At 40.2% G+C, this 16,604-nt stretch overlaps 1 protein-coding gene across 1 annotated transcript; it reads right to left on the bottom strand.

The window, feature by feature from the left end:
• Positions 1–1,607: 1,607 nt before the first annotated feature.
• On the bottom strand, positions 1,608–13,213 carry LOC105563924 (la-related protein 1B). The gene is made up of 17 exons (XM_012015927.1): positions 12,809–13,213; positions 9,793–9,866; positions 9,141–9,191; positions 8,378–8,546; positions 8,113–8,214; positions 7,825–7,997; positions 7,499–7,617; positions 7,206–7,404; positions 6,341–6,880; positions 6,097–6,254; positions 5,666–5,888; positions 5,430–5,588; positions 5,129–5,349; positions 4,550–4,701; positions 4,105–4,359; positions 3,677–3,810; positions 1,608–3,561 (listed from the first exon to the last, which is right to left on the bottom strand). The coding sequence occupies exons 1-17, from the start codon at positions 12,840–12,842 to the stop codon at positions 3,154–3,156; spliced, it is 3,171 nt and encodes a 1,056-aa protein (XP_011871317.1). The 5' UTR covers positions 12,843–13,213; the 3' UTR covers positions 1,608–3,153.
• Positions 13,214–16,604: the final 3,391 nt, after the last annotated feature.

Raw genomic sequence — 16,604 nt, 5'->3', positions numbered from 1 at the left:
CATCTAAATCGCTAAAAATCGATTTATGAAAGTATGTACAATAATCAATGAGCACGTATTTCCCAATTAATTTTATTATCTCTTCTTACCTGGCACTCGTCTGTACATATCTATTACTATGTTTCGACTGATAAATCGATAGGAAAATTATTTGTGCTAACAACTGCCCCTCGTCTGTTCGAGACGATCGTTCTCTCTTTTCTCACCTCCTCCACGTCGCTCAGAAACATCGCGTTTCCTCTCGTCTTCGCGTTATTAGTTTAATCTCGGCTTGTTCGTGGTAACTTGAGAAACATTAACACGCGTAGTTTCGTTGTACGTCCGAAATAGACCGATAAAAAGAAACCGAGAAAGGTGATATGACGTCGATCACATGCCACCCTCGTCTACGCAGATGAACTTTCAATTCTCGAACAGACGCGGAGACCTTCGATTGTCGTCTCATTTAAAAATCATTATCGGCTTTCACTATCACCTGTGTCTTCACGAAAATAGTAGTGACGATGAGCGTGTCTCTTATTTCTTCTTTCTGTTAAGAATAAACGTTATTCTCTCAAGAGCGAGACGCACTTTATTCTCTACCGATCAGTCGCGCTGAATTTTCCTAAATCATAATTTACGAATCGCAAAATCAAAAAACAAAATTAACTATTGTAGCGTTTAACTCTTATTATCGTCAACGTTTAAGTGTCGGCCATAAAGTGTAGCGATACGTTAATTTGTAATTTCGATCGATGAGTTTTTGTTTTAATTACGCCCTGGCTGAAAGATTCTGTCGGCGTGGGAAGACGAAGAAAGACGGGAAAGATTCAAAAGGATTGCACGGAGGAACGCACTGTCCGAATTCAATTCGTTCGAGCTTTATCCCGTTCGTCTGTTGCAATGTTACGCAGAATTAATTCCCTCCTTTTCTACCCGGTCTCGAGAACAGAATACTAATGTCGCGTATTGTGCAACCGAGATGTTTTGAAAGGCAATTTTCTTCGCATGCGGCTCGAGCGAGTAAAAACATATATTCAGTATCGCGGTCGTAAGTGTGACGTAGCGCGTAAACACGTTGCTCACGTGTTACGCGCGTTGCTCAAACGTACAGATGTTATTCCACGCACCAACGTATTCGTCAACGAAAAACATGAAAGCTATCTGCAACGACGAAGATTACTGCCGTTTCGCGCATCTCCCTTCCCGTACATCTCCCTGATCAACGCCACTATCGCTCACTTTCGTGTTATTGCTCATACAACGGTTATCGCCTAGGTTTCTTTTCTTTTCTGCACAAGTTCTGCGAACGATGTGTGATACAGTACGTCGGCTCGATGCTTGACTAGTATATGCTCAGAACGACATTAGGATACGAACGGTAACAGTTTCTTGCATTCGCATGAAAGCCATGTCTTATCATCCTTTGAATATGCGTTTTACAAGTAGCGTCTAGCGTGTTCGAGCTTGCTTAAGGAATACAGAAAAACCGTCGATACAATTTATAAAATTCGTTTGCTGAATCGACTGATAATAAAAACAGCCAGTGCGTATCGATTTCTCTATTTACAAGTTACTCGACGAGCTCATATCACTTCTCTCATGATGCGAGAAATAAATACAACAAATCAATCCTCGTAACGCTTTCATTTCATCGAACTGTATATAGCGCTTTACATATAGTTATTGCATAGACAGCGTACATACAAATATAATGCAAACCTCAAGTTTAGTGTGCGAATATTGTATAAGAATTCATTGAGTGATTTCTAAAAGCTCGATTCCAAGGGATGGCTTTGAATTGAGGAGTCTAAAAAAAAATTTACAAAGATCAACGTAACAACGTTAACTTTTCCGACCTGTGTTATCTTCACACGGATGCTTTTATGATCTACATTTTATGAAAAATAAATATGGCAAAGTATTAATATATGTATATACTTATAATATATAGATATTATATGTTATTACATGGAAGTACGCCACGATTACGTTGAATCTTAAAATAGAAGCTCAGAATGTAACACTTAACTGCTACCGTCTCGAGAGTAAGTAAACATTATTGATATATTTCAATGATATAAAGAATGCGTGTAATCGCGTCTCCTATAAAAGAATTGGATAAAAATAAAAGAAAAGCAAAAAAGAGTACCTCTTCCAGTAAAAAAAGTCAAATATTCGTGGAAAAATTGGAGCTCCAGTGATTTCCCGGTAATCAGATAAGACGGCAAATTCAATAGCAGCCACATAGGTATATATCTACACAACTAAGTATTTACGAATTACACGATTAGTCTTTTTTTTATATAATATATAATGAATTTATATAATAAAGTAGTCAAATGTAATGCACACTCACCGATAACGAATCGTTTCGTAAAAGGGGAACCGTTCTTCTCCTATTCTGGCGTATAATTCAGCGTTAGCTGTTGGCGACCGGCTGTTCGATCGGCGAGCTTATCCGCCGAGTGGAGAAACAACGCTTCCCCTCTCGCGAAACGATTCATTGCCGGTGACTGTAATATTTAGGCGTTTTATCCGCTACATACATTACCTAATCTTTATTCTGTCTTTCGGATGAAGCACCCCACCTTTTTGTATATGAAATAACTCGCTTGAGCGAACAATATCTTACAGCATGTTTCTGCACACATATACTAGATACTGTTCGTCCCATCAAGTCGATGCCACTGTATATGCATTAAGAAACATGAATTATGAAATAAAAGCGTGACTGAAAGAACTAGGATATATACATTCCCGTTGTTACGTACTACACGTACGCGCACGCATTTTCATTGATTGAGTTTTCAGCTCTAGTAACGTATTTCAACACCGCAAACAATATAAGAAGCGAGTAAAAATATCTTTCGCAGCGCGCCACCACACCGAGGGGTTTAAATATCCGGTAGATACAATCTTAAACACTAAATCACGGATGTAAGTCTACCATCAAGAATTTACCTCTTTTGGGGACTTTCGTGCTCCACAATCTTTAAGATCACGTAAACAGGACCTGGTGTGATCTTCATTCTTGCGATTTTACGATTATAAAACTACTTCCCAATAATATGTATTACCAAAAATACTATCGCCATTTCGTCTTGAGGGCGATTCAATGGTTTCGGTCACTTTTACAGGATTATCTAAAATCTCTCTGGTCGCCGCACGATTTCACTTTTGGGAGGCAGACGAGCCCTCTGCCTTAATCATGACGGATTTGCTCGTTTCGGACTTTGAGCTGGCTTGAGTTCGTTCTCTGGCAGTGACTTGCGATTTGCTCGCCTCAGAAGGCTTCGCGAAACCGGAACTCTGCCTCTGATTTCGAGGCTGCTGCTTGCTGAGATCTCGCTGGCTGCTGGACGACGCGGAGTCGTTCCGTCGTCGAAAGTGGTACAGTTTAGAACCGTAAGAACCGGTCCTAACCCGAAACTGCGGTAAATGCGACTCTTGCGCGTTTGGCAGTGTATTGTAATCGTCCGAGAGTAGACATTCGCTGCTTGTCAATGTATCCTCTCTAGCACTTTCAGAAACACTTCTATTACGTATTCTCGCAGCTTGGAGCATTTCATGTATTTGAGGCTGTAACAAAAGTAACACAAATATTGTGCAATATAGAAATGAGTTCTATTATAAATGCTATTAAAGAGACAGTTATGAGTAGCAAATAGAAATCCGTTGTGGCAATAATACTCACTTCTACTACCCTGAAGTCTTCGATACTCTTGAATTTTAATAGGTACTCTTGCAATTTAGGATCTACATGGAGCTGATCAGAGTTCTTGTAATATTTCAAAAACGCCCAAAATTTCTCCAATCCATACAACTGTCCTGTTGGTTCAAGCAATTTGATTTAATATTAGTATATTACAATTTACATTAGGTTAATATAATTTATGTACGTAAGCTTCAATGATACAATTATTGTCTAAGTTTGTCGTGTCATTACTAACGGAATTCAGTCTTGAGACAAGAATCCCTTCTGGCGTTAGTAAAACACTCGATTTGCTATTGCACAAATTTACCGTTTAACTATCATGTGGTAGCATAGCTAAACAACCTATCTCGTGCTGGTGTCTCTGCTTCGTGACAGATACAAGTGCATCTAATAAAATCTTAACTCACCACTTTCGTAATCTTGCATTGTTTCCATTTCAAAATCTGTATACAACGCATGTCTAAATTTCTTCTCCAAACCGTAACTATAAAATCTGAAAAGGCACTCTAATCCGTATCGGTATCCTTCGCAGGCGTCTTCTTTGGCTACAGTTCTGAATTCCTCGTACATGGTACGATTGAAGTTTTCGCGCAAGAAAAATGACCAGAAACGGAAAAGAGTGTTCATCTCTTGCGACTGTCCGATACCCAATCGTTTGCGCTCTGAAAAGACACGAATGCGGATATGTAAGTAAAAAAAATCTTGATTCAACAAAATCGAAATAGTTGTTTACATCAACATTCAGTTAAAAGTATTTCCGCACGGACTCTCAGTCGGGAAAAGAAGACAGAAAAATTCATCATCTCGTAATCAATCAATAGCTTAAGAGAATCAATCGTTACTGCTTAATACCTTTCAGACAGCGCGAATGATATTTGTGATATGCTTGTTGAGTAAATCCATTATCCTTCAACAAAGCGTGACTTGGATGCTCGCAGATACTAGGAACACTTCCGTAACTGCTAGCAAGGTAACCTTCGTTGGGACTTGTGCCTGCGCTACTCCTGAAAGTAAAACAGAGAACGAATTTAGAGCATACACGCGAAGCGAACATAAATTTTCATTTTTCCATTGATCGTTGCTCAGATCAAAAATTTCAACAAGGCAATTTCTTCAGATGGGAAAAGAAGACATGTATAAATGGATTCATCATGTTATATTTCTTATTAAATAGAAATATCATTGGTGATATCTACGTGAAATTAATGGAAACAAATGGAAAAACGAAAATATAATTATAAGATTACAACGCCATACACTTTTAATTTGCAAGTGTAATTCCATAGAAGTAATTATTTCCTCACGTATAACTTTAATCTTCATGCTCTTCAACACTTTTACATGCTAACAGCAAAATCTTTCTTTATTTCGAGAAATCAAAAGTCTATTTTGGTATGAGCAGCAAATTTATAGCGAACTAATATCACATACCCTGTGGAATAAGTCCGGGGATGATGCTCTCGAACGTCCATAATCCAACCAACATGATGCTCCACCGGAGGATTATTGCTGTGACGGGTCTTCCTTTTCCGTGGCGTTCTCTCATCAACAGGTCCGTCTTTCACAACGGCAAAGAAACGAGGCGCAGTATTCCTTAGCCCACTCAATCTATCACTCCATCGACTTTTCTCCGATCTATGATCCTTGGGACCCTGTTGGAACAAATGCATAGCCTCATGTCTAACATTGTTCCACGAGCAATTTTGTTTTATTTCACAAAAGTTTCAAATACCTGTGATGACGAAATTTCGAAATCTTCTATAGCAGAAGGAGGCGGCGGAGGAACTTCCGGATTCGCTTTTCTTGGAGCTTTCGGTGCCATTTTCTCGAAATCTTCCTGACTGATCATGTTAATTCTTTTGTAGCTCGCAAGGGATGAAGAGGAGCCATGCTGCATATCAACATTAACTTAGTAATATCCTAAGTTTATGGTTTACAAATTTAAGAGAACAAAGAGAAATATCTTACTCTTTGAACATTTTGCTTCCACAATTCTTCCTCGTAATAATACAATCCGTCATTAATAAGTTGCACTAATTCTTGAGTCATTTTTACTCTTGTAGTCCAATCTCCTGTTCTATCATGACCTTCGTGCTTTGGGATTCGAGATGACGTAAGATTGGTTTGTGTAAATATTAATATTTTGTTAACATCCCTATCTGATAATACGTTATCATCTTCGTCCTCGGATCTGCAACAATCACAATGTAATCGAAATATAAGATATCAGTCTACTGTAAAATGTTGAAAGATTAAATAACTTTCTAAGTAATCAAATTTTACCAATTAAAAAACTTTAAGTACATTGCAACAAGCAAGAATTTTTTATGAAAATCTAAATTGAATCATGTTATTTGAATACACTAAAACGTCTTAATAGTGATTTAATATCAACTGACAATTCTGAAAAAGCATTATGTCGACCAGTCGGCGGCGGCGAATCAAGTTCTTCGTCAAATTGAAAATTCAGTTCTTCTCGCACTGCATTTTTGACGGTTTCAAATCTCTCTTTCTCTTCTGATCTGTCCTTGTGTGGTTGTTTGACTCTTCTTCTCACCTGTAAATAATTTGTTTCCATAAATTCCACGGCACTCTTCGCAAATTCGTATAGTTTGACAAGATGAAAAATAAAATGGCAGTTACCTCTTTCCATGTATTGTCGCTTGACGAATCCGATTCTCCGTTCAGCCGTTCTGATAAACTGTCTGAGATAGAATCTATAGCGGCCGATAATTTATTGTCTTCTTTTATCTTCATAAGAGGGTTATTATTAGGAGAGAGAAGAAACCTTTCCGCAATTGCCAATGTTTCTTTTACCTTTTCAAAGTGGAACTTATTCTTCGTTTGATTGCTTTTATTTGTACCAGTAAATCCATTAGTTTTCTCTGTTGTCGGTACAAACTCTGGCACATTGGGATTTAGAATCTCGTTTATCGGCGAAGAATTTATTTCTGACTCGCTATGTCTTCTTACTGTTGAAATGGAATGGTAAGATTCAAACACACGAGGTACTGGGGGGACAGGCATTGTGGATAAAGGCTTCGCGAGAGGACAAAATGTAGTTTCAGAGGTAGGAATTACTTCGTTTTGAAGTGGGATAGACTGTTGCGAGACACTTGAAAAGGCGACATTACTGGTTATGTCCGAAATAGGCCATTTTAACGGTTCGAAACTTGTCCTAATCTGAAAAATAAACATTTATAGTATTAGAAACATTTGCAGTTAAGTATGTGTATAAAAGACGTATGCAACAAATTTGAACAATTATAATATTATAACTATATACATGTAAAGAGGTCTACTATCAAACCCCATTCATCGAACTTAAAATAAGTTCTAATGGTGTCAGCGAATCCTCTTCTATTTGCTCTAGCACAACTTTTATCTAACACATACGTAATATGCTAGATTTTTAAATAATATGTGCTGTACGTACAATATCAATGTTGCCAGACAACGTGCGCTATTTTAAGTAATTCAAAATACGTTTATGTCACGTTTATAATACCTTATATCCATCTTCTAATTTTAATAGCTCCAGTCTATCAGAGTCAACAACTGCGTCTATCACCAAATCTATATCCATAGTTAAATTTTGTACACGTTGAAAAGATGCAATCAAAGTGAGAGGCAAAAATCCTTGAGCGTTCATTTTACGGCGTAAGAAGAAGTCCTTCACAAGATTTTCTTCAGAAAAGTAATACTCTCTGTCAAAAAAAAAATGAGGTTGATATTTAAATAACGATACACAAATTGCATATAAATTATTGGCATTTAAAAAAGTTTAAAGGTTAAACTTACATTTGCTTTCGTATATATTCTTTTAGCGTGGTGGTATCTATGTAATTTGCATTATTAAAATAGCATGTTCCCATATAAGGTATCATATATCCAGAATCCGTCTGTTCATATTTGTGGGTCTGCAAAAGAACGAAGGGAAAGAAAGCGTTACGCCACGATACCCGTCGTAAACAAGTGGAAGGTACAAGTGAAATAAAGGTTTTCAGTTCTACTATCGTTTAGCCATCATAATGCGGTCAGAGTGGTCTCCCTTGCTATCATCATTTTATCGATGGTATCGCTACTCGCGATAATAATTTCAGCTACGTATATCAATAGGAAATTACCTGTACGTCCGTTGCATAATTCGTGTACTCGTGGTCGTATCGGTGTCTAAAACCACCGCGGCCGCGCCCGCCCCGTCCACCTCTACCTCTATAATTTCTTCCACCGCGTCCTCGCGAATTATATCCCGTCGATCTATCGTAATCCCTTTCACGCCAGTGCTCACCGTCGTTCGCTGTTTATCGTAATAATTATAATTATAATTTATATTCGTTTGTTTCGACTATCGCAATACGCGTATATTACAATTTCAACACACGCACGTGCATCGTTATGCGTACAAATATTACCTTCGCCATTTCTCTCTCTGTGATTTTGAAATCTCGGTGATCGCATAGTCCCACGATTCTGCGCCAAGTCTATCTCAAGCGGGACCCATTTTTGTTTGTTTGCTGCGAAAATGGTAATTGGGAGATTATCATTAGAGATTGAAAACTAACGCTTCTCATTAACATTTCAAGTAGACGCACGTAATTAAAAAGTTAAGTTATTACGTTAGCTACACACAATTATCTTATCACAATGAATTCCAAGTCCACAGACCGGCTTCCTCACCTTTCCTTTTCTTTTCGCCGTTATCTATGTGCTCGTCACTGTCGTCTTGGTAATGAATCTGCTCCCTGTTCTCCTTGCCTTTGCTCTCAACGGTGTTGGACGCTTTGGAAGTACTTGGTTCGCCATTGACCACGCCGTTTTGTTTTGGAGGGGACACGGTTGTTTTCCTCTACAAGAGAAAATATTGTCTAAACCTCTAAATCGTATAAACGCGAAAAATGAAAAGCGGTATGATGAAAGAGAAATAAAAGACCGCTTAGGTGAATGCACATGTACAAATAACACGCATTTCTCAGATATAGAAACTTTCATCCGAGAAAACATAATATTCGTTATCTCTTTAGCAAAATTTCTACTCTTGCAGACGTATGTGACAGTCGTCTGCAAGTTCTAGCTTTTGCATAGTTCGCTACGTAATAAGAGGTATTGTTTATGGCAGCTAGAACAAATGGAATCCAAGCGTGTAATTCTAATTGAATTATTACTAATAATAGGTATATTCCGAGGGGTAAACCGCTGAGGGCATTGTGGTGTACAGATTTGCGGCATTACCAGCCATTTTTTGGGCATTAGGCCTTGCTGGGGGCATCATAAAGATAAAATAAGGTAAAGTAATGCCAACTGGACATTAGTGGGCATTGGTGTACATGATTTTGGTCAGTAGTTTATCCCTCGGTATATTCTCTCAAACGCGTACACGTATTAAAATAATAACTTAAATAGTTGAAAATTAAGCAGCTTAATAAAATTCAATGATACGCACCTCTTGCGTTCCTAAAGTAGGCCAGTCTCCAATATTTGTAAAATCGCTTGCCTGTCGCAACATACAAGATGTTGTATACGTTTTTATGTATTAATACTATAAATGTATTAATAATATAAATTATGTATACGTTAAAGAAAATGTCGGCATTAGAAAAGAAAAATGAGTGCTTTGAGCACTTCTGTCTCTGCTTAACTTATCATAATTCGGCAAATCAAACATTTTGAATTACATTTATTAACATGTGTTTCTCTTTTCTCCGAAGTCGTCTCTTAAAGCATTGGCAAGTAATTAAAAACTATGCCATTGATATTTTGTTAAATGAAAAAATTACGGTGTAAAGTACATCGTTGACACGTGGTAAAAAATTTAAATAAAGATTCGACTTTTTGTGGTGTCTATTAAACTGCTGATATAGATGTCTTATCGCTCTAGTGCATTTCTTAAAAAAATAATTGCTATTGGTTATTTATGATACACTATAAATGACACCTATATCTCTCGAAGTATCGTAGAAATAAAAAATTATCTTTCAAGCTTACGGTACAATCGTGCGCGCTATAAAATTGTTATCTTCGCAGATTGACGTCTTACACGCGCGCACTAAATGAATAAAAGGAGAAAAAATAAAATAAAAAAATACATCACGTACATTTTGATTGAATTTCCTCCTATCTCTGGGTGCTCTGACAATTGTAGGCTGGCCACTGCTCTCAACACCATTTTCTGCAAATAAAAAGAAGCGTTTTTACGTAAATATAAAATGAAGCAGCAGTCATACAAGCGCTGTATATAATGGCGTTTCTACACAAATATGAATATCATAAATTTATATTTTTGAGAACTGAACAAAGAATCTTGTATTCTAATATGAAAAATAGTGAAAGGGGTACACGGAAGTAATTTTGGCGAATCGGACGCTACGGTTGCAGCCGAGAATTTCGCACAGCAGAAGCAGAATTCGTTGTAGGAGTAACTTGTAACTTGCGTCCGACAACTCAGGATAGCGTGTCAAGTATCTTTTTTTTCCTCCTCTCTCTCTCTCTCTCTAAAGCAGTCCCCGAATAATTATATCTTTATCGGCTCCTTCGTAACCTGTGTTCCAAACCGCGTGACCTCGATTATCTTTGCCGCACACACACACACACGCGCGTGTGTGTGTTTCACGAATATTTTTATCTGCGACACCCGACGTCGGGTCGGAGGTGGGAGGCGTAGTAAATGCAAAAGCTACCGAACGAAAAAATTCGCTACGAAGATTCATCCGCACTGTTTCACTTTGACCTGTTGAAAACGACATTAACTATCTCCTCCTCCTCTTCGACAAAATTCCTCGTAGCTCTTACGATTACATTATCGACGAAATATTAACCCATTCTATGCCGCCGGCAATCCGTCGGGCTGTGGACCGCCGGAAATAAGAAAATTCCGGATATTGGGTCAAAGTATGTAAAATTGTGAAAAAAAAAATTCCATACTTTGATCCAACGTCCTGAATTTTTTAGTTTCAGGCAGTCCACAGCCCATGGTGCATTGCGGCCTATAATGAGTTGATCAGCGAGATCCCCAAGTCCCGGGAGCCAGAACGGCACTCGTAATCGAGGCACGTTCATTAGAGTAAGAATTAAATTACACCGCAATTGAAAAGTCAGAGCAATACTTTATAACATTGTAAAGCGTATCACTGGGAATAACGAGGAGAGCTTGTATTGTGTGTTAATGTTACACAACGCGCTTTTAACGCAATTGAATGCGGTATCCGTGGAACATTATAATTAGGCCTCCTTTTATTCTTTTTTTTTCCTGCACTTTCTTATCGCACATTGTTCACCGTGATGTTTTCCACCTCAGAACCGCAGGACTAAAAAGGATTCTTTTTCTGCTCTTCATTCCATTTATCGAGTTCTGCCACACAATTAGACTGCATAATTATATGTATCGCTAACGGAACTCCGAGTTCCCTTTATCAGAGAAATGAAAACGAGTTCTGCGTACAGATCCAAAGATCTAAGCGAAACGTCAACAGCTTCCGCGATCTTTGCTCCCCCGAGTCGAATCGGCTCTATTTTTACGCGCAATTTTTACCCCCGGTTATTTCACGCTGACTCTTCGCTTACAGTCGGTTTTATTTTTGCGCTCAATATTTACACTTAATTTTGTCTCCATGCCAAGGAACGCCGAAGCCGGATAATTATGGCAAATTGCCCCGTACGATGTGGGCGTACGAAATAATAAACAACGAATGCGAGATTCGGGAGCTGTAGTCTCTCCTAGGACACGCGTAAGTTGAAACCCTTTCGCTCGACGGAATGAAACTATTCCAGAGCTCATCGATTAATTAGAGCAACAAGCCTCGGAAAAAGACTGTCTTTAATGAAAGGCACAATTTAAAAATAAACTAAGGTAGCTTGGAAAGTAAACATAGATTGTAAAACATTTATAGTCTGTGTGACGCGAACGCGTGATTCATCGGCAGATTTTAAATGCCTTCGCTCGAAATTACGTTTCTAACGTTGAGCCAGGATGAGCCGTGTGTCGTACAAGGTGCAATAACGCCGCATAATAATCCTATCACGACTCGGCGTGATCTGAACGTCACCGGGATGTTGCTGAACGCTACCGGAAGTTGTAGAACAATACGCGATACTCGCATTCGTAATTCTTGCCTGGCGATAAAAGCCGAAATACAGTCGTAAAGCGCGGGCACAAAATTTAACGATTTAGTCGAGACGTAGATAAACGAGTCGATAACAAAGCCGTGGCTGATAAGAATGCCGTTAGCGGCCTACGAGAATGCACGACTGACAAGCTTGCAGTATACGCAACAAAGTGCGAAAAATTAAAATAAATCGAACGATTAACAGTTCGATTAGCTCGTTTTGTCGTAAATGTCAAGTAGTCTGTCGCTACTTAAAGGGGAAGCCGTGGCAAAGTTGTAGGGCAAAACTATCGAATCAAACAGATATTTATGCACCTGCACCAATTCTAAATTCTAATGCCGGTTTAAATTTTTGTGTTAAATGTTCAACACATTCATGTGTTAATTTTAATCTTACACAATACATGTGTTCTATATTATTAGTAACAAGATTTATCTGTTAAAATTTACAGAATAAAATGTTGATTTTCTTCTATACAACATAAGTGAGAGTGTTTTCGAACCGTCGTTTCACTTATTACATCTGTAAAATGTAAAAATTACATTTTTTAAAAATTCATTTTGTCACTAAAAATATGTTAATTTTACACAAAATTTATCTCAATTTATTTTGTGTCAAAATATTAACAGAGTATTAGTGTGATCATTAAACATATTCATATTATGTTAAGTTAACACAAAAATTTGTGTGAACCGTTCGGGACACGTGATATCTGTTAAATTTAACACAAATTTTTCAACTGTGCACATACACATATACGCACACTCAAATACTTTCTCGTACACAAAATACATACAATTGGTTACATAAGGGACAAGATATAAACGTATCTATTTAGTCGAAACTGATAAATTGTTGGAAGGTGGGGCAATTCTGCCCTACCAATAAATTGAAACAAACGTAATTTGTCGTCCGGCAAAGTAGCGAGGTGTATGCATATTGTAGCTTCGCCAAGATATTGTAAATTGTAACATGCACACGAGGAAAACAGCGAGACTGTCGACTCACTAAGAGCACCGTCTTCACTCTCGTCTATCTTCATCGCAAGACCTCTCGTCTCCTCGGTTTAACAACCCGACTCGTTCCGCACCGTTTTTCGCGCCCAAGTCGGTCTAATTAAGCAGTCTTAATTACATCGGCAATGAGAATAACCAGGTGGTATCGCGCTGACGAAAAACCCCGTGCATTTCAATGCTACGAACAACATGTCGCGGCTGATACCCCGTTGAGCGAGTCCCGTCTCTATCACTAAAAAATCGAAAGGGTTTTAATTAACAACAAATTAGGTTGCTCGTCCTTCGTCCCTCGACGAAGCCGCCCGCCGCGGTCCATGCGAATTGGGACACGCTTCGGTCCGGACTCGATATAAATTGTATCTCGCGGAGCGCAACGTGATTGATGCTGAAGTCGCGATTTCGAGAGCCGACGAGCCACTGAGAGTCGACTGGGTCTCAAGAAGCGAGTCGCAGCGGCGGAGCCGCTCACGACGGCCGGGAACGCGAGTACCCTCGACCGGTGGCTTCAGCGTGGACCGCAACGGAGCACCTTCTGCCCCCGGATACGCCAAGGCAATACGGAGGTCCGATAAGAAAGGAAAAATAAATTTCCTCTTCGTTATCCGATCTCAGGTCCAGCTTTCTCGATTCTGGACGCGGCACGCGGAATTTCTCTCGACGGATGCGCGGAGGCCGCCCCGACCGCGGGACCAGAGTTAAATCGGGAGGCGCTGTTCTATGCGGCTCGGAAACACCTCGTGCACGCACGAGGCGTGCGACCGAAAGACATTTGTCGGTCTAACTCTTATCGGGAGCGGGGCGGTCCGACCGTCCCGAAACAGGTTTCCGTTCTCGCGACTCTCACTTTCTGCGACATATATTTTAATGTAGATCGAAGGGGGAGAGGCGATTGGTCCACCGCGGCAAGACCAAGGCCCGGCGTTCTCGTTGTGCGGCGTTTAAAGGCTGAACGCGTCCGATCGGCCGACAATGAGCGGCTCTTTTCATTAACGCGCCCGCGCGTCGGCTTTCGCGTTTTAGGCCCACCTGAGATTCGGATGCTGCCTCGATAAACGGGTCTAACGCTGGGCGCGAAAATCAACGAGCGTAGATTTAAAAAATGCGCCTAAATCGCAGATTTTTTTTCGCGGAACGCGTCGATCGAGCGTGTCGCTGGCAGAAATTATCTATATAGCGTTCCCTCTCTCTCCTCTACACACACGGGGGAAATAAGATATCTGATTGTAGAGTACAGCCGAAAGTTTCTACAAACGCAATGTGCCGATGCGAACCTTCGGGCAAGAGTGAACGACCATCAGATAAGATGTAATGTCTCGAGATAAAGAATGAAATAATTCATAGCTTTCATTTTTGAAGAATCCTTCACTCTCAACTCTTTATGTTTATAAATTATAAACTCACAGTTGAAAAATACGAATAATTATACGCAACTGGGAACAGAAATGTCTGTTCAGTTAATCGAAATTTTTGGGACTTGTCTACTTTATCAAATCAATTAAGATCAACGGAAAATTTAATCGAATAACGTCGAACGAGGACGCCCGGACTGAAAATAAAATTCAGAGTTTTCAGACTGCATTTCTTAACGTAATTACATAGAATTTACCTTACATTTTATTCCAAGGTATCGCGGCAATAAATGTTTCATGTATATCTCGTACAGTGTATTTATCTCTACGGACGATATATTCATATATAATTATTGCATGCGTTTTTGTAATTTATTAAAAGATCTTATGTTCCTTTCAGTTTCCCCCGATCTACATAATCTTTCCAATGATTTGTTCAAAATTGCTAATAGAAATCAAATACCGAGAGCATTTCACATAAACGTAAAAATTAATCGCAATAAATTTAGAATGAAATATTTGGACACTAACACCCTGTCACGGCTCTTAGTCCTTTATTCCTTCAAATTTGTGTTTATCACATTCGAGCCACACGAATTTTCTTCTTATTATCTTATTTTATCTTATTTCATTTCATTTTATTTTATCTTTATAATGCCTCAGCAAGACCCGAGGGGGAAACCGCTGAGGGCATTGTGGTGTACAGATTTGCGGCATTACTGGGCATTACTAGGGCATTTTTTGGGCATCACGTCTTGCTGGGGCATTATAAAGATAAAATAAGATAAGACAAGATAAATGAAATAAAAGAAGATAATAAGATAAAGTAATGCCCACTGAGCATTAGTGGGCATTGGTGTACAAGATTTTGGTCAGCGGTTTCCCCCTCGGCAAGACCTAATGGCCAAACTAATGCCCAAAAAATCTGTACACCACAATGTTCACAGCGGTTTCCCCCTCGGTAAGAAACGTTATGAAAAATTAAATATTTTCAAACCTAGCAAGACGATAAAAGATACTTAAAAGCGCAGCTAATAGAAAGGTACATAAGCATGCGAGAGAGAGAGAGAGAGATTACCCTGCAGACGCGTTTCCGCGACGTGTACCGGCGGCGCAAAACGAGTGTCAATGTCGTTGCCCTCTCTCGCGCCCTCGTCCCGCATGATCGGAACAAATAAATTAATTGCGGTACCGCGGATTCGGCGAGTTTCACGCCACGCGCCGGAAGTGTGTGCGCGCGGCAGACAGGCGTGCCGCGCGTGTCGATTCGAAAATGCTACCGTATTATATTTTCGGTAGCGATGCTGAGAGGGCAGCCTCGCTGAAACGAAACGCCTTTGCGAAGGTGTGAAAATGTAAAATGCCAAGTAAAAGGAGCTCGCCGTTATCTCCTTTGTTACGTGCACCTGACTTTTCGCAGCCAAACGTACGTCAAGAAAATTATCAAATTCTGCGAGGAGAGAACCGTGGACTGAGCGTCCTGCAAATTTTTTTTCAGCAAAAAAAGCTATTTAAAAAAATATCCCATCTTTTCGCAGAGAAATACCGGTTTTCTTACTTAATTTTCGATGCAACAATTAGGAAATCGAGGGATTCCCCTATTTCGAGACAGGCTCCCAATACGAGATAGCAGGGTTTCTGCTAAATCAATAGGCATCTCGTCCGTTGGTTCCACCGTGAATACATCGCCCTCGGGGTGAAATGCGTTTAGCGGAAAATTCATTGTTAGGCCGCGCGCGTAATAAATCGTCGCGAGAGGAGATTTGTAAAATCGGACGTTGAAAAAATGCCCCGCTATCTCATATTAGGAGCCCCTAAACGAAGGACCTCTCTGCATACATCCTGCGGCAGAAATCGATGGCTCTTTGCGAGACGCGGGCGGATCTCCTCGGCGAAGAGAGGCTCGCTCGGCGAAAAGAACGGATCCTTCGGTATGCAAATAAATTGCCGAAAGCGACACGTCGATCTCCCCCGTTGCCGCGCGGATATCTCGCGCTGCCACGTATGTCCGAGAGACGTGGAAGATAAGGCCTTGTCGGTCGCGCGCGCTCCGAGCTTGCCGCTCTTATTATCGCGATTATCGAACAGCCCGACATGTAATGACGTACGCTCGGATTTCTCCTCTCGACGGGCCCGGTGGCCCGCGCGCGTTTCGTAAAACTGCGTTAAATATGCGCGCGGATTACGGCAACGAGATCCGCGCGTTACCGGCGCGGGAATTCCGCGATTAAATTAACATTAAGCGCGGGTAGACGTTTTTCTTCCGCGACCGGATTCCTAAACGCGCGCGCGAGTCCGGAATTCTTTCCAGGGCGCAATGATATCGGTCGAGTCGGGAGTAAAAAGGGTATTCGGTAACACGCGGAAGCGCAGCCGGCGATTATACAGGAAAGTCCCCTATTATGAGATAGGATCCTAATACGAGACAGTAGGTTTTCA

Source organism: Vollenhovia emeryi, unplaced genomic scaffold (genome assembly GCF_000949405.1).
Source record: "Vollenhovia emeryi isolate VEMERY1.0 unplaced genomic scaffold, V.emery_V1.0 DF939169.1, whole genome shotgun sequence".
Lineage (NCBI taxonomy): Eukaryota > Metazoa > Arthropoda > Insecta > Hymenoptera > Formicidae > Vollenhovia > Vollenhovia emeryi.
This window is presented reverse-complemented; position numbering and strand designations above follow the sequence as displayed.